Raw genomic sequence first — 16,583 nt, 5'->3', positions numbered from 1 at the left:
TCTCGGCTGTTTTGACCCTCCCCAAGGCTCAGGCGTAGTCATTGGCTTATCTCGTGTGTGACGTCACTGCCCAAGAACTGGAGTCGAGTTTCGATCGGGGCCTTTACGGCGACCTGTGCCCTGTGGGTCCACTAGCGACTTGTCCTTCTGCCGGCCAGGGATGGGCTACTCCCATAAACTTTGAATGGGCGTGTACCACCCAGGGTCCTAAACCCTGACCCTATTTAAGGATGAGAAAAACAAAAATCGACACCCTGCAGCTGTTCAAGGCCCAAACCCAAAAACGTCACCCTACTCGAGGGAAAGTCCATTAGCTAAGAAATAAATGGCGTGAAGTGATACTATTTTAAATAAAACTAAGGGATAGTTCAATTTTAATAGATGATTTATTTCTAAAGTAGCTGGGCATTTAGACGTATGGCTTCCGTCGGTCGGTCTCGACCATGGATGATGCGCCCTAAGTTGGATGCCGTGGTACTTTCACGGCTGGCACATCGTCGGTGTTACTAGACAGTCCGAATCGAGTCTGCTGGGTCTGCCTCACTTGTGCCTGCTTTCGTCTGGCTCTCTTTTCCTCCGCCAAGGTCTGGATCGGCTCCTCCCCTGCCTCGAGTCGTCTCTCGCGCCAACTACTGCGGTCAGCTGCCATATCTTCCCAGCTGGTCATTAACGCGCTTGACTTTAGCTGATACTGATTTAGATACCTTATCTAGGGCCGGGGATCTAGGGATCAAATCGCGAACACAAAATGCCAAAAATGGCAAATATGATAGCTTATTTAAGGATCAAGATCTTCAAAAACCATAACCTTTCAGGCGACAAATACCTATCTACCTATCTAGCCCATAAATGGGAAAAGTCCCCCCGGGTCTGGCTAACAGAAGGCTACGGCTAAAAGCCGTGAGCGCGGACAGCTTTTTGTATAGGCTAAGGTTCGTCCAACTTCTAAGAAATGAAATTGAAAACATTAATTTTCATCGATAAATCTACGTTTGCTCTAGCATGTTTCAGGCATGGGTAACATCGTTTCTCGAAAGCTATGATATTTCTTTGTCTGTCTTCGTGGCTGTTATGTTGCTTAGTCCCTCTACGGCGTTTTCCTAGGCCTTCTAGGTCAATAACCTTCGGTGACTTATCCGAGGCGAACGGCGGGAAACTTCTTCGCTCGGACCTCGTGACCCGAAACTCATTGGCAGCGCGGAATAATGAGGCCTAGGGTCTAGGCAAGCTGTTATGAACGAATGTTCGTTTCTCCAGTGATTCAAAAATTAGGGATCGCGCAGTGTAAAGAATTCAAGGGCCTGTTAGGAGCTTTTTTGATTAGCCCGCCCATCTCATCAGTCTCCCCATGAGAGATCGTCACTATCGGAAGCCTCGTAAGTCTCCAAGTCTTGTAGGTCAAAAGTTCCACCCTCCACTTCCTGTTTCTGTCTTTCCACTGGGTTCCCTGTGTTCTGCTCTCCGACTTTAGGCTCGAACCTCTCACTCCCCGTAGAAGACTTTGCGCCCTTCAGTGCCTGTTGTAAACATTCTACATCCGACAACGAACTGAAAATAGCGGGACCCGCTGGTTTATTTCTCGGACATAAAGCCATAGATGGAGCACTTCTGGATTCTCCGCCCTTTTGGAACCCTATGTGTTGGTAACAAGCCGAATCTCCAACCACGCCCTTCCCTGGCTCTGGGAAAAGAAAAGGTAGACTTTAAACTTCGAAAAAGGTGAATGACAAATTTCGTGTCAACAAACTCATGAAAATATCACACGTTCTTTTTGTTCTACCCGAGCTTACCCTACTCTGTTCAAAGTACATCCCTCGCTCACCTTCGAATCCTTCCTGCGTCAAAGAATATGACATATTGACGCCTAACGTTTTTCTGGGAATTTTGGCCAACGATTGAGCACTTGGTTCACCATTTCGATCTCCGTCTTTCCTGGACACTCCACCATCGTTCTTTAAGGAGACTTTATCAATAAGCTTCAAAGGGTCTGGGGAAACAGTTTTTGCATGGTCAACTTTATCTGTTGTTTCCTTAAATTTTGACAGAAGTGACCCACACATCTTTCGTAAAAGACGTTAAACTGAATGCACCGCAGCTTTTCTCAAGGCACAATTTGAAACGCGCGTCAGCTAGAACGGTAGCAAACTCGAGAATTCTGACGTTTCAAAAGAACTTCCGCATTGGTATGGCAACGTTTATTGCGCGCGTCTGACGTAAATTCACCACTTCAGAAACGAGAAGTGAACTGAGGTAGAAACGAGAAACGCGTCCCTCAAAAGAACCTGGGAACGAGGTTGGTCCCTCAATTGTTTTTGAGAGCGTTACTGAAGACGCGCCTGTCAGCTATTGGCCAATTTGTTTTCTCCCGTCCCCAGTAACAGTCCCGGATGTTTTTGCGAAAGTTAACGCGGCCCACCTTCGTTAGAGACATTTAGATTCTAAGACGAATACGACTACGAGTACGAGATTTTCTCAATACTAAGTAGTGCACGCGCTTGAACCAGCGTCATTTTGGCGGGAAAACGTGATAGCCGTCATCATTCCTCTACGAGTTTTGGCGCGAATGTCGTGGTGGCGAAAACAAGATATCAAATGTCATTTTGCAATCGGGATAGCGCATAACCTCCTTCACTTAAGATAACAATGCTAACTTTTCTGGTGGAAATTGGTAAAATCAAGCTTTCCGGAAAGTCTGTATTTTGAGAAGACGCGAAAAAACTTCAAGTCAAATCTCGTACTCGTAGTCATCCTCGAATCTAGACAATCTAAAGGTCTCTATTCTCCTCTAGTTAAGTGGCCAATTCACTAGCCGTCCTACAATCTAGCAAATTCGCTGTTTTTTCGATGAAACAGTTACAAGTGTGTGAAAGGTTTGAACCCAGGAGTCACTGCATAAGTAGTGCCCCGGAGTAGGATCGTCCGGGGGGAACGTAGTCCTGAATAAGACTGTTGTTGTTGACTGTGACTGACGTTTCGACAACCTATGAGGTAATCATTTTTAGAGTCAAAGTGAGTTGTACCGCGTCAGTTGATGGTATTAAACTCTGGGTATTGACCTGATTGGTCAATTAAGTCGCGATGTTATCGGTTGTCTGTCAATTAAGCCGTGATGTTATTGGCTATTAAGGCTCGAAACGTCATTGGTGCGTTTCGATCCATCTTTTTTCACAGTTAAATGTCCAGTCGCTCTCTCGAAGCTAGTTTTGCTTTGATTCTGTCAATAAGTAGTTTGTACGGTGCCGGTAACTGTTGACTACGATTCAGTGGCGTCTGTTCTAAGTTACAAGTGTGAATGGTTATTGTATGCAATGATATGCCATCACTACAAGGTCTCCCTGGACACTCTAGCCCCTATCGGTCTAATCAGTTCGTGCATTCTCTTTTCTTTTATTGGCAATTCAGCTGGTTTTCTCACAAAAATGCAAAGAGACCGTCGCTTAGAGAAGGCAACAAAGGCTGAAGTGGCTTCAAATTTTATTAAATCCTCAAGCGGTTCATGGTGGGCGATCACTCGCATGCCTCATTTACATTCGTAGTATACAATCGACGCCAATCATTGTCAAGACTGGCCAATAAATTAAAAATATTACACGTTGTATCAATCTTTCTTTATAAGAATTAAGATGTAAAAGAATATGATATCAATTAACTGTTCGTTATATATATATTTCTTGTTTTAATTACACTGGTATATAATTTCCAAAATATGTTGTAGAGAGTAATGAATACGCTGTATAGCCAACAATTTATACATCATTCTAAAAACTTTTTCTTCGACTCTCTTCGAGGGAAAAAGGTCGTCTGCCTACATCTTGTTACAGAAGCAGTTGAAATTCATTGGACATGATTGCCAGCAAAAGACAGCGTTTTCTTGGAGCATTTACTTTCCTCAGAACCCTCATTTGGTTTGGACAACGGTTGCATTGAGAGCGTGACGTAATCATAAAAGCCCGCGGGCGCTCTGTTGATATCACGTCTGAGGGCACTTTGTTAACAAGCTATCCCAATGGAGAGGAGAAGTGTGACGTCATGTTACCATGGTAGCAAGCACAACGATGACGGCAACGGCAACGACCACTGGCGAAAAAGCAATATGTTTATGCAAGCAAAACAACAACTTTGCACGTGCGACGCGCTTTTTTGTACATTTCTTTTTGGCCGTCGTTGTACGACTGCGACGTGAAACTTCCTAATTTCAAGCGTAGGCTGGGAACAGAGCACAAAAATGTTCTTTTCCTAACCTTAGAGACGGTCCTATCGGATTCAACCCCAGAAAATTTCACCAACATTTGACAAATTAAATGAAATTGAATAGGAACGATGAGGTTTCAAACAGTACGAATTCACTTTTTAAGTGACGTTTTCAGTTTGTTGTCATCCAGAAATTTTGCCACCATGACAACACGACGTAACGACTTCTCCCCTCTATAACTAGGAAATAAGAAAAGTATCACACCAAATCACACCCCACAACCTATTGAAATGACGGTTGGCGTTATCTCACCAACCAAAAGTCCGCTACAAGATCGACAAGGCAGTAATGAGTTAAAAACTTTGTTATTGGGACAAGCTTACTTAATACTTACTTTCTTTTGGAAGTAATAGGCTGAATGGCATTTTACTACCCGTACTGACTTGGCAATGTAATTATCTCTTCAAAAACCAAAAAGCTCTTGAAGAACCTAAATAGCCTATATTTGCGCTAATTACCATTTCAACAACTTTGGAAAATGTAGGTTCTTACTCGCGGGGTAGTACAGTAATATATTTTTTTTTTCTATTAATACGCCAGAATTTCGGCAACACCTCGCTGTTTTCAAAGAAAGTGTAAACATTAGAGTATATAATTTATTTCCCTACGCAAGACGAGTCAAGAGACTCTAGGGCTAACAGAACTAAGCTCCTAGTCATGGTCAAACGAATGTCTATACTTTAAGATCAGTTAGCTTGACTGAGTGGCATCGTTTAACTCTATATCGATCGGTCTGATTGTACGCACCTCTCTAGTTTCACTTTGAAGTGTTCTGAGTTGAAGTAGGCAATAATGGTTTCACAGTAATAAGAGTTTTCTTGGTAAAGAAAACAAATCATCCAGTTTGATACGGAGTAACTTGGCCCTCTCAAGAAATATATTTCCCTAACTTACAAACTTACGAGTAGACTTGTTCCCTCGATATGCACCTCCGCCAAAAAAAGACGGAATTCATGGATTAACGTTCAAAAAAACCTCCCCAGGAGAAAAAGGTAAAATAATATAGAAGATATAATTTACAATGACGTGTTAGCAAATCTGAGCGGTCTCATGAAAAACTCAAAAGTAAAACGATTAAAAAAGCTATCATACATAAAACTAACATGAATTAAAAAGATTGTACCATCAAAATATTTGACAACAATTACTCTTCACCGTATGCATTGTGGGATTACGAAGTAGGCGCATGTTTTTCTTGGTATCCTCGCCTCGGTTCAAATTATCCTTGGACTGCAGACTCATGTCGGTCAGCTCCAAGTTGACGCCATCCTCTGCCGAAGAGTTCCGCTTATTTTTGTTTATTTGTTGAACGCCTGTGTTATCCCAGTTTAACGTCCGGTTTTCGATTTCAGCATCACACTCATTTGTCCGAATGTACTTCGACGCGCTATTAGTTCTTTTCTCCCGAATAAAGCTCGTGTTTCGCCCGTTTTCTCCGTCTCCTTTGTGACTAAACAGGTCATTCTCTTCGATTAAAGGGCTCCTTTTGTCGTTACAAACTTCAAATTTTGTCCTGTTTTCTGTTTCGTCCACATCACTACTCAAGTTATTGTGGTCCAAGTTTTCTTTGTTGCTCTCAACAATAACATCCAAATCTTCACACAAAGGAGCAAATCCATTCAAATTTAAATTTAAACACTCATCATTACCACTATTCTCCTTTTTAGGTGGTGGGCTTTTGTTCGAGGATGACGACTCCCCATTTGAGCGCTTGTCGGAGGAAATTAAACGCCTAGTTCCCAGACTACCCCCTCCTCCGATCCCAGTCCCCCCTCCGCTGTCACCGTCGAAGCTACCATCATCAGTATTCGAGCGCCTGGATTTCAGTTTACAACCGGAAGTGGTTTTGAGACGACGCATGTGCTTTTCTATTTCATCTTCATCCGAACTACTACAACTTGAAGAGCGTCGGCTGCCGCCCGAGGGTACCGGAGACAGGCGGCGCGTAGTTCTCTTTGCTTTCATCACCCCTCCCCCGAGGTGCTTTCTAGTCCGTTCAACGCGGGGCGAATTTGCTGGACTGTCATCCAAATCCGACTCGCGTTCCTCGTGAATTTGATTCAGCGCTAAAGGTGTGCTTTTAGCTTTACCCAATCTACCGTGGCGAGCAATCCTATTTTGGTGTTGTCGCGCCAAAGATGAGAGACTAGGAGTATGCATGATTTCAGTTGAAAATTGCAAGTTCGTTGAAGTTGACGGCTTATGATCCGGAAGTGAACTCGTCGACGAAAACTTGCCATGAGTTCTTGGAAGACTTCCGGGTACCAAATCATCCTCCTCCATTGAGCTATGCAACACTTCGTCAGCCTCGACTGCATGTGCCTTGATAGTTTCATTCAGTATTGTTCCTTCCCTTGGCGCCAGTCTTCCTGAAGAGTTGCGGCGAGTGCGTGAAGAGCTTGAGCAGGACTCGGTGTCAGAATGCGTTTCAGATTCGTTTTCTATGTCCTCTTCCAGTTTCACGACAGAAATGCTGTGACAAAAAAATTCCAGTTAAATGGTCGAAGGGATATCTGACTAGACAAGATCTATTACTTCAGTATCTTATTGCGAATCTGCATTGTTAAGCCTAATGAATCCTTGTAAAGCCTTGAAAATTAATTCTGAATAACCCAATTGGGAACATAACGTATTAACGATGGTAATTTTCGGCTTCCCGAATCTCGCCCTCATAGTGTTTGGAAGTCACGAAACCCCGGCCTTCAAAGAAGCCAAATCCCGGATCCCGAGAAACCTACTGGGCACCCTTTCAAGAGAAATGGAATGAGCAAAGGATATTTTGAACTCTGTAAAGAGGATTTATGGCTCAGAACGCTACGCTCACTACCCAACACTCTTAACGGCTATTCACATGATAACGGAACTACTTTTATTTTGAAACGAGTTCATCCCATCTCCATATATTTCTCTATATTCGTTAACAAAGCATGATACCGAAACGACATTTCGTTCCCGTAAAAGTCGTTCGGGAACGAGTTCATTCCGGTTTTTCATTCCGAACGAAATTCTCGTTCTGATATGAAGCTTCATTCATTCTTGTATCATGTAAATTGAGAACAAACTTCGTTCCGGATTGAAAATCGGAAATCCTGTAGTCCGGGGCGAGTGATGCATGCGAATCTGATCTGGCGCGAAAATCATCCGAGTGGAGCGAGAACGCCTCAGCCTGAGCCGTTCGATAAATAAGAAGGAGCTTGAGCAACGACGAGGGCGACAGCAACGAGAACGGCAAAAAGCAATAGGTTTAGATGAGCAAACAACAACTTTGCAAGTGCATCACGCTTTGTTGTTCATTTCTTTGCCGTCACTGCACGACTACGACCTGAAAATGTCTAATTTCACGTTTTATGGAGGACGAGAACAAAAGACAACGACTTTCTTTTTCTTTTTGTGAACTTAGCCGGGAATAGTCGCTTTAAAATTCATCTCCTGAAAATATCGCCAATATTTGATAAATTAAAGAGTTGGAATGAGAGCGATGAAGTTTAAAACAGCGCGAATTCTCTTTTTGGGTGACGTTTTCGCTACCGCCGTCATCCAGTTGCTTAAGCACCCTTTTATAAAGTGAATGCAGTACGAACTACACTCTGGAACGAAACTCGTTCCGGTATCATATAAACAGCCCCTTGTGTAAAATCAACCGGAATTTTTTTATAAGTGCAAAAACAAAATTACACGGATTACGCAGACGTGGCTGCAAATAGGACACCGACGCCGCACTGGCTGAAGAGCAGGCCGAATAAGGCTGCGTGCAAACGGACGCAACATTGTTGACTCCCAGCATTGTTGGATGTTACATGTTGCGTCCGTTTGCGCACCCTGTTGCACGTTGTTGCGCAAAGTTTGAAACCGGTCTAACTTTTAGCCCCGTGCAAACGGACGCAACATTAGGGCCGTTTATACGAGAGAAAATAAGCCGCGGCTTACATAAGACGCGAACACCCTGTATAAATGGTACGAAATCTATGTTCACGGCTTATTCAACCCAAGGCCAGCTCAAGCCGCGGCTTATCCTGGCCGAGGGGTTTTGGGATGGGCTTCTCCAAGCCGCGGCTTACCTTGAACGTGAAAGTGTTCGTATAAATGCACTCAAACGTTGTTCGCGGCTTGCTGAAGTTTTGCTGAAGCCGTGAACGACTGCTACGCATGCTCTGTTTTCAATTATATCCCAGACCTTCACGGCCGAGAGACGCGCGTTGCAGTGGCGGGAAAATGAGTTTTGTTTACATTTACTGAGTCATTTACATTTACAAAGTGGAAAATGGCGGATATAGATTCACGTAAAAAAGAAATGTGTGGAGTGCCCCAGAAGAAAAACAAATCCTGCTCATATGCAGCGAGCTTGAGATTGCGGGGACATCTCGATGAAACCACTCAACGGATCGCTGTCGAATCTTTCGTCGGGGTTTTCGCATAAGTTTCCCAATTTTCTTTGACCAATTAATTACCTGGGAACCCAACAACCAATCTTAACCGAAGAGACAGTTTAAATTAAAATGAAAAAGACAGTGAAGAAAAACAGCGTTTTTTACGGGCCAAAGCCAGTCGTTTAGCTTTTTTGCTCGCCCAAGCCTTTGTTGCGAGAGTCGTTGCGAGATACAAACGCAATTACCCCAAAACGAGGCACCAAACCAAACTACGTCATCATTGGACCGATCTGGCCGCGAACTAAGCCGTGAACCATTTATACGAGCAGTTCGCGTCTAATATAAGCCGTACTCGTATAAATGTTTCCTTTCGCGTCTTATGTAAGCCGCGGCTTATTTTCTCTCGTATAAACGGCCCTATTGTTGACTTACTACTCCCAACAATGTTGGGAGTTATTGCGCCCCTTTGCACGTAGCCTAAGTTTGCAACGCTACAAAACGAGTTGAAAAGGGACGTTGCGTGTTTTACCACCTATGTTCAAAACTGTCTTGAAACATTGAAATCAAGTTGTTGCAAGCTGCGTTGGTCACCATACCTTGGTTTTGAATCTTGTTCTCGGCGCACGTTTTCTGGAAGAGACAGTCGCCCATTAGTTCTTCTTCTAGTGATAGCTGAATTGAAAGTGTTGTTGGCTGTTTTCAGACGTCGTAGAAGTTGCTCTGCCAGAAGGTAGTATGTGGCAGTCACATGATCATAAGTGTTCTTCTCGAGCGACCTGTAAGCGCAAAAATATCAATTTATGGACCATTTTATCACTATGCCTGTTAACAATTAAACACTTCGCCGGATGCCAAAATATTTTGGCACACGAGTGCTTGACATATTAGCGAGTTTAAGCGGCAGCGACATTTTTGGGTTGCATTCCTTTTAACCAATCGAAATCTGGATTTTGCTATCCAAAATTTGATTTTTCGTTCCATTAAGGACTAAACCAATCTAAGATTGCAATCTAAACGATCCACCACCGCACTTGGATCGTTCAGATTGGTATTTCAATGTGGTTTCAGATTTTTATTCCATTTAATCAATTAAGCGAAACTGCATTTCGATTGCAAGATCGTGCTCGTTTATCTATAAACACAGCGGTTCAAGATTAGTTAGGGCCAAAGTTTTTTTACACTCCATCTTTGTTCTATGCCGCTAAAGGATTGTGGTATATTAAACTCAAGTTCCCCAGTAACTCTAAATCCATAAGGAAGCGAAAACGCTTGCATTTTCTCACCGTAAAACTATAATGTCCAATGCGTGTGTGTTTAGAACGCGCTTCTCAGTACTTGAGAATTCGTAATTGTCTTCTGAACTTTCTTGAATCAAATTCCAGATAATTATAAGTTGACGAGTCCCAGTATGAACCATCACTAGTTAAAGAGCTACTTTTCTTTCCATTTCTCCACGAGAAGACGCTCAATTTAGCGGAAAGAAATAACAAACGAGCTTTTGAAATTGAGAAGAAGATCAGAGCAGAAGGCAGCTACTGTATGTATCAATCTTACTTCAGATTTTTGTTCCGGCTAGCAGGAAAATCCAAACAATCTGGATTGTTTAAATCCGAGAAAAGTTTGGCTTAAAGGAATGCAACCTTGAGCGGTGCTGCACGTCAACCGGAAGTGGTTTTTTTGCACTCTTGAGCCGCCATTTTGAACAAATTTTTGGGCAAAACGCCTCTTTAATAGTAAAGACACTTAGCAATATAAATTTGGTAGCGTAAAGGCGTATGAAAAGAGAAAAACGCTAACTTCCGGTTGAAGTTCGTTGCTCAAAAACGTTGCTGTTTAAAATCCCCATTATATTTTTGAGTAAGGCCTCATGTTCCATTGACCGTATTCCAACTGTAATTTGTAATTTGTTTGCCCACGGAGCACTTCTTGTCTTCAGGGGTGTATAAAGGCCATACCTGTAGGCCCAGGTCTAAAACATTTTTGGTTTGATCACTCTACCGCTTGTAATAAATTATGCATTGTTGGGGTGAGCTAAAAAGCTTAAGAGCCCATTGTGTTGGTGAGGTCAGTGCGTACTAGTCATAGGTGCAATTTTCAGGAAATGTGGGAATGAAAGTCGGCTACGCTTACAAGTAGTCGAAAAGCTGGCTACGCCCCTGCACTTACAGTGTTGGAGTTCTTAAAAACTCCTTGAAACGGTGTCCATGCGATCCAGATCGAATTGGAATTTGGATTTGTTGGTTTTTAAGGAGAGAGGAAAACTTGAGGACCTGAGGAAAACCTCTCAGAGCAAAGGAGAGAACCAATGACAAACTCAACCCACATATGGCGTTGATGCAGGGATTCAAACCCGGGCCACAATGGTGGGAGGCGAGTGCTATCACCAATGTGCCACTCTTGCTGGAGATCATTTGTTTTGGCATTCATTTCATTTCAATATCTAGAAATCTGCTCAAAATAAAAATTCTGATTAATTTAGTGTTCAAATAATCTAAAAATCAGGGTAGAAAAGATCGGTCAAAAACCTTTGCACGATCCTTAGTCTGGAGTCTAAAGGGTCTGTGTTCTGCAGTCTGCAAATTTCACACAACACCACAAATAATTCAGCTTAGAAGATTTATGTACTTACGTCTGAATAGTTTCTCGATCAGCAATATTTCCAGCCTCCATTACTTCTATAACATAGTTGTGTTCTTCAGGTGTGAGAGGGAGTTCTGTTACTAGGGGTACAGGGGTTGGAAGCACAGGAGGGTGGGCCCCCTGAAACCAAGGGTCTTCCATTATGTCTCTTAGTGTGGAGCGAAGATATGGCTCTCGCACAAGCATCTTTTCTATCAAGCTGTAAGATAATAAAACACAAACCACAGTTATAAAAAACTACCGTAAAATTCCGAAAATAAGCCCCGGGGCTTATATTTTTCAAAGACCATTTTTGAGGGGCTTATTTTTGGAGGGGCTTATATTCGGAGGGGCTTATGTACGGAGGGAAATTTGCATTCCAAAATCGATTGGGCTAGCCTTATAGTTGGGAGTAAATTTATCGTCTTTGCTTTGTTTTACTTTGTATTTGAGAGCAATTTTCCAAGTACAAGCTCCTTGGGGGGCTTATATTCGGAGGGGCGATTTAACAGACGGTTTTTTGTGTTACCGGTTTGGGGGGCTTATATTTGGAGGAGCTTATACATGGAGGGACTTATTTTCGGAATTTTACGGTATTTCACAGACAGAGCCAAGATGTGTAAGGAGAGCCATTTTAACCCTTAAAAGTCCCAACAATGACCAATTTTCTCTAATTAATAATCATAACAAGACAATATCGAGAAGAAAAGGTTATAAAAATTATTGAGATATTTACCAAAGGCAAAGTGCTCTGATCAACTATCAAATTCTCTCAACTAATTCTTTAACGAAAGGTAAGGAAATTCATCTGGAGAATTTGCATATGGATATTGGGCCTTGCAGGCCTTAAAGGTTTAAAGAGGTTTCACTCTATCAGATGGACTTACTTTTGACAGGCTGGCGAAACATGGTCAGATACCTGGTACCGAACATCCATGATGTTGATGAGTGTCTCACTGTCATTAGCCTCAAAAAAAGGTGCTCGCCCACAAACAAGCATGAACAGAATAACTCCAAGACTCCAAATATCTGAAAGAAAAAGTTTGATACTGAGTTTTTTTTTTACTATGCAGTCCCAAATTAACCTAATATTGTCAAATATATGACCACCACCTTCACCCCCAACAATTTTGCTCCTTTCTACTTTTCTCCATTAACAGACTTAGACATAAGTGATAAGCCTCAGCTAGTGAAATTGTTTGATGGAATTAAGTACTGTGCAAGGGCCTGTTTTCAAAATAGAAACAGCTTTGTGTATTAACATTCCATATAAATCTTATTGTTTACACAGAAATGTTGTCAATGTTAGAAAAACTAATGACCAACCGCACATATTCTTTAAAGATGACCTTCCCCTCCGCACCCCCTTGAACAAAGTCTCTTTGCCTTACACTGCTTTAGGCAGTTTTTGATATAATAAATTGTCTACAGAATGCTCTATATTCAAGAATTTAAAAAAGCCATTTAAAGGATGGAAGTTGAGAACCTCCAACACAAACATTAGTGCTTGTTGAGTTCTGGATGAGTTACCTTAACTGCTCTAAAACTATCTTTCTATATAAGGATCAGGACACTTGTCTTTAACAGACAGCTGAAGGTCCTCAGACGAGTTCTTTGCTTGGACATAGGTGACCTATTGAGCCTCAGAGAGACAAAAACAATTATGCCAATTCGTGAAAAGTATACGTTGATACCCAGATGCCTTTGTTGTGTAAACAGACACAAATCCAAATATCCTGTTGTGCAATGTGTCTTTAAACACTTACCAATTCGAAAACTTTTCACTCTAAATTATTTTAACATTCATTAAAACCCACTACCCACTACCACCAAACAGCATTAAGTTTATACAACTGGCTTTCGGCATGCTAAAATAACAGCTTAGACGTAAGTAACATCCTAAAATTTGGGTAATTTCAACAACAAAAAAATCATGGCAAAGCTGACCCCCCTCTGTTAGTTTGCAGTAGGAAGGGGGAAACATATTACTGACTTAACTTGTCACTTCTTTTAACAACCGAACATCCAATTTAAAATTGTTCAAAATTAAAGTCTGTTTCTATTGTACAGCAGGTGTAGATTTTCTAGCTTTGCGTGTGAACCAGGCTATGATCTTTTAATATCAATGTAGCTATCGGAAACAACAGTGATGTCTAAAGAATAACTTTCACCCACGATATATATTCAGATATATTACATGGCCAATAACGTAACTATAGTCAATCAAACTGCGTAGATATGAACACTAGTAAATATACCTCCCACGGTGGAGTCAGTGGATATCAAAAATTAAAAATCAGGTCGAAATTTTTAAGTTTTTTTTCCACCCAAAGGACTAAAATAATAAATAACATTTGTTTGATGAAACGTTCTAGAACGCATAATTGTACTGTAAGCCCGTTTAATGCATGACTTCTTTTTAAATGTCAGGGTTGTAAATTTCAGCGACCGACCAACTGCAAATTATCACTTGGAATAATAAGGAGCATATAATAATGATAAGAAATAGAAATTTCCACTAAACCGGAGATGGAACGAGAAAATTCCAGCGGCAAAGTAAAGGATATGTTTTCAACACGCAAGGGTATACTTTAGCTAAAGACGAGCTGCGATTCAACCCAGGAAAGTGTCCACAAGTAACTGGATTTGCTATTGATAAATCGACCACTATCTTTAAAAAATAGTACTACTCACCGACTGCCGGTGCCTCGTAGGAGTCACCGAGTAAAACTTCGGGAGCAGAGTAGGCTAGAGAACCGCAAGAAGTATCAAGTTTTTGACCCGGCGAGAACTTATTCGAGAAACCAAAATCTGTAAGCTTGGCCACATCCAAACTTTTGAAGAAAATTACATTTTCCAGTTTTAAATCGCGGTGGACTATGTGCAGTTGATGACAATAGTCGATGGCCAGTACAATTTGCCGAAAATAATGTCGAGCTTTGTCTTCGGAAAGACCTTGGTCGTGGTTCATGATATACTCGTACATGTCCCCTCCATCGCCTAATTCTTGAACGAGATACAGCTTGGTCTGTGTGTCGATGACTTGATAAAGTCGAACCACATTTGGATGTTGCACGAGTTTCATGCAACGAACCTCGGTGACTAGGTGAGCCAGAGAAACATCGTCGAGTTTGGTTTTGTCGATCACTTTAACAGCCACGCGCTCGCCAGTAAAAACATGCCTCGCCACTTTAACCACAGCAAAATGCCCACATCCTAAAGTTTCTTGCAAATCGTACAATCCCGCGATCTGTGCATCTTTAACAGACGAGTGACGGGAGTGTTTTGCCATCGTTTTCCCTGTTACATTATGGAACGGCCATTTTCTCTTCGCTATTGTTGATTAATTCAGAAACAGAGAATGGCAACGTCAATTGACATCACAGAGCCAATCAGAACACTCGAACTGTATTGACGTCTGGGGTGGAATGCAAAATTTCTTTTCCAGCCGGTGGTCAAGAAATGCCAATTCAAGCAAGTTTAAATCAAATATTTGTACTGTAGTGTACAAGTCATTTGTACAATTCTTATAAACCATGGCTTAAACATATAATATATCACATGAGCACTAATTTTTCCGGCGTTTTGGACAACCTCTACAGACCCGACCCTTCACATGACTTGATACTTTTTTTTTGAAAAACCAGCAATAATTTTAACTGAACATTATTTTTGATTAAACTAGGGTGTATCAAAGTACACCGATACGGAGGAAAGTATAGCAGCCAAGCAAAAGACTGCCAACATCCGTACACTTACGCAATGCCAATCATGCATAGACTGCATTAACCGGGTTTTAGCAAGAGAATAACTCTCGTTTGTGGACAGCCAGTAAGAATTCAGGAGACCGTTTTTGATAGATGTTGAGGGGTGATGCGTTTTTCACGCGACAAGAGAGAATGAGGTCCTCATTCAATCTTGCACGCGAGCTTTACACAGGTATAACGATACTAAGGAAATAATGGCAAAAAAGACCCTGAAATAAAAGGGAAAAAACATCGCTTACTTAGCCGGAATAAACTTGAACTTGAGCCCGGAATCGAAAGCATGACGGGCGACAGCCATGCCACTTCAGTGAACAAAAACGATATTATCCATTTGTATCTGCATTGATAGAATAATCCTTTTAAAACATCAGCTCACTCTTGATGTTTTCATCTATCTGTTTACCCGTTTGTTGAACGGTTAGGGACTCCAGAGCAACCTTCCTCCAGGGGAAGTTAATCGAATGGCACACTTCAGGAGGCAAGCGAATCACGCGATTTGGTCAAATTCTTTTTTTGTTTGCGTTTCCCGTTATTGCTCCACTCCAGGTACACTGAATTGAAATTTTACTTTCCTGGAAGTCAAGGCCGCATATAGGAAAGACTGGCAGAAGGAAGAATCGCTTCGTGATTAAAGAAGAGCAACAAACTATTGCTTATACCTAAACTGAACAATATCGACAACAACGACAATATTTTGCTGATTTTAACTCAATTTTTTGTTCAAATGCCACTCAAATTGTTGATATGACTATGGTACCGTTAGTGATGACTTCGATCATGTTTTCTTTATTTCCTCTTCCGTTTCGTTAAAAAGGACATAGTTAGCGACGTTGATATTGATATCAGCTGGCAGTTGATCACGCTCCATCACCCGTGCGAGAGATCTGGGATTTGGAAAGTCGGAAGTTATGAAAACCTTCCTTCCTTTACAAATGTATTAAACTGTATTCCGGGGGGCTAGTTAACAGTCTTAAAAAAGTTCTATGGGGAGGCTACACTAATCCCTTGACTTTTCATATATAGCCTGATCAGACCTTCCTAAAGGGCTAAGCTAAGGGAGAGGGGATTTTAGATTTCGCTCTCTCCCTTCCAGCTTCTCTCTTTCACGTTTCCCCCTGCAGAAACGCATGATACTCAGCCTATTTTATAAACTTTTTTTTGACAGAAAATGGGTACCCCTTTCGCATACCCTCCGTTGAAAAATTGTAACCCCATTCAAATACTTACTATAAAACCCTGCATCCCTTTTCTAGATCCTTAGAGTAGTCCCTAGGGGTGGTACTTGGGTCAATTTTTGCTGCAAATATGCCGCTGGCCTCTTTCAACCACTACTCCATTATTGCCTATTCTGTGGCCAATTAATTAAAGACCCCATCTAAGTCATTTTCCCTGGTCGCTTTTGAGCAAATGTAATTTTCGCGATCGCATCCGACTTAGTTAGTTTCTGTGACTTTTTTTAGCCTCGAATCTTCCCATTTTAATTTACCAGAGTCTTACCCCTAAAGACTCGAAAATGTGCGACCCCAGTAACCCTATTGAAAATACAACCTTGTTATAGTCAATCCTGCCATTCAACTG

The 16,583-nt window shown here is 41.8% G+C and overlaps 1 protein-coding gene across 1 annotated transcript; it reads right to left on the bottom strand.

Annotated features, from left to right (window-relative positions):
- Positions 1-3,457: 3,457 nt before the first annotated feature.
- LOC140927595 (uncharacterized) lies at positions 3,458-14,566 on the bottom strand. Its single transcript, XM_073377270.1, has 5 exons — positions 13,933-14,566; positions 12,126-12,267; positions 11,249-11,458; positions 9,216-9,395; positions 3,458-6,725 (listed from the first exon to the last, which is right to left on the bottom strand). Exons 1-5 carry the CDS (start codon positions 14,528-14,530, stop codon positions 5,378-5,380), a joined length of 2,478 nt encoding a protein of 825 aa, XP_073233371.1. The 5' UTR covers positions 14,531-14,566; the 3' UTR covers positions 3,458-5,377.
- Between the last annotated feature and the right edge of the window lie 2,017 nt (positions 14,567-16,583).

The sequence above is a fragment of the Porites lutea genome, chromosome 2 (assembly GCF_958299795.1).
Source record: "Porites lutea chromosome 2, jaPorLute2.1, whole genome shotgun sequence".
Lineage (NCBI taxonomy): Eukaryota > Metazoa > Cnidaria > Anthozoa > Scleractinia > Poritidae > Porites > Porites lutea.
This window is presented reverse-complemented; position numbering and strand designations above follow the sequence as displayed.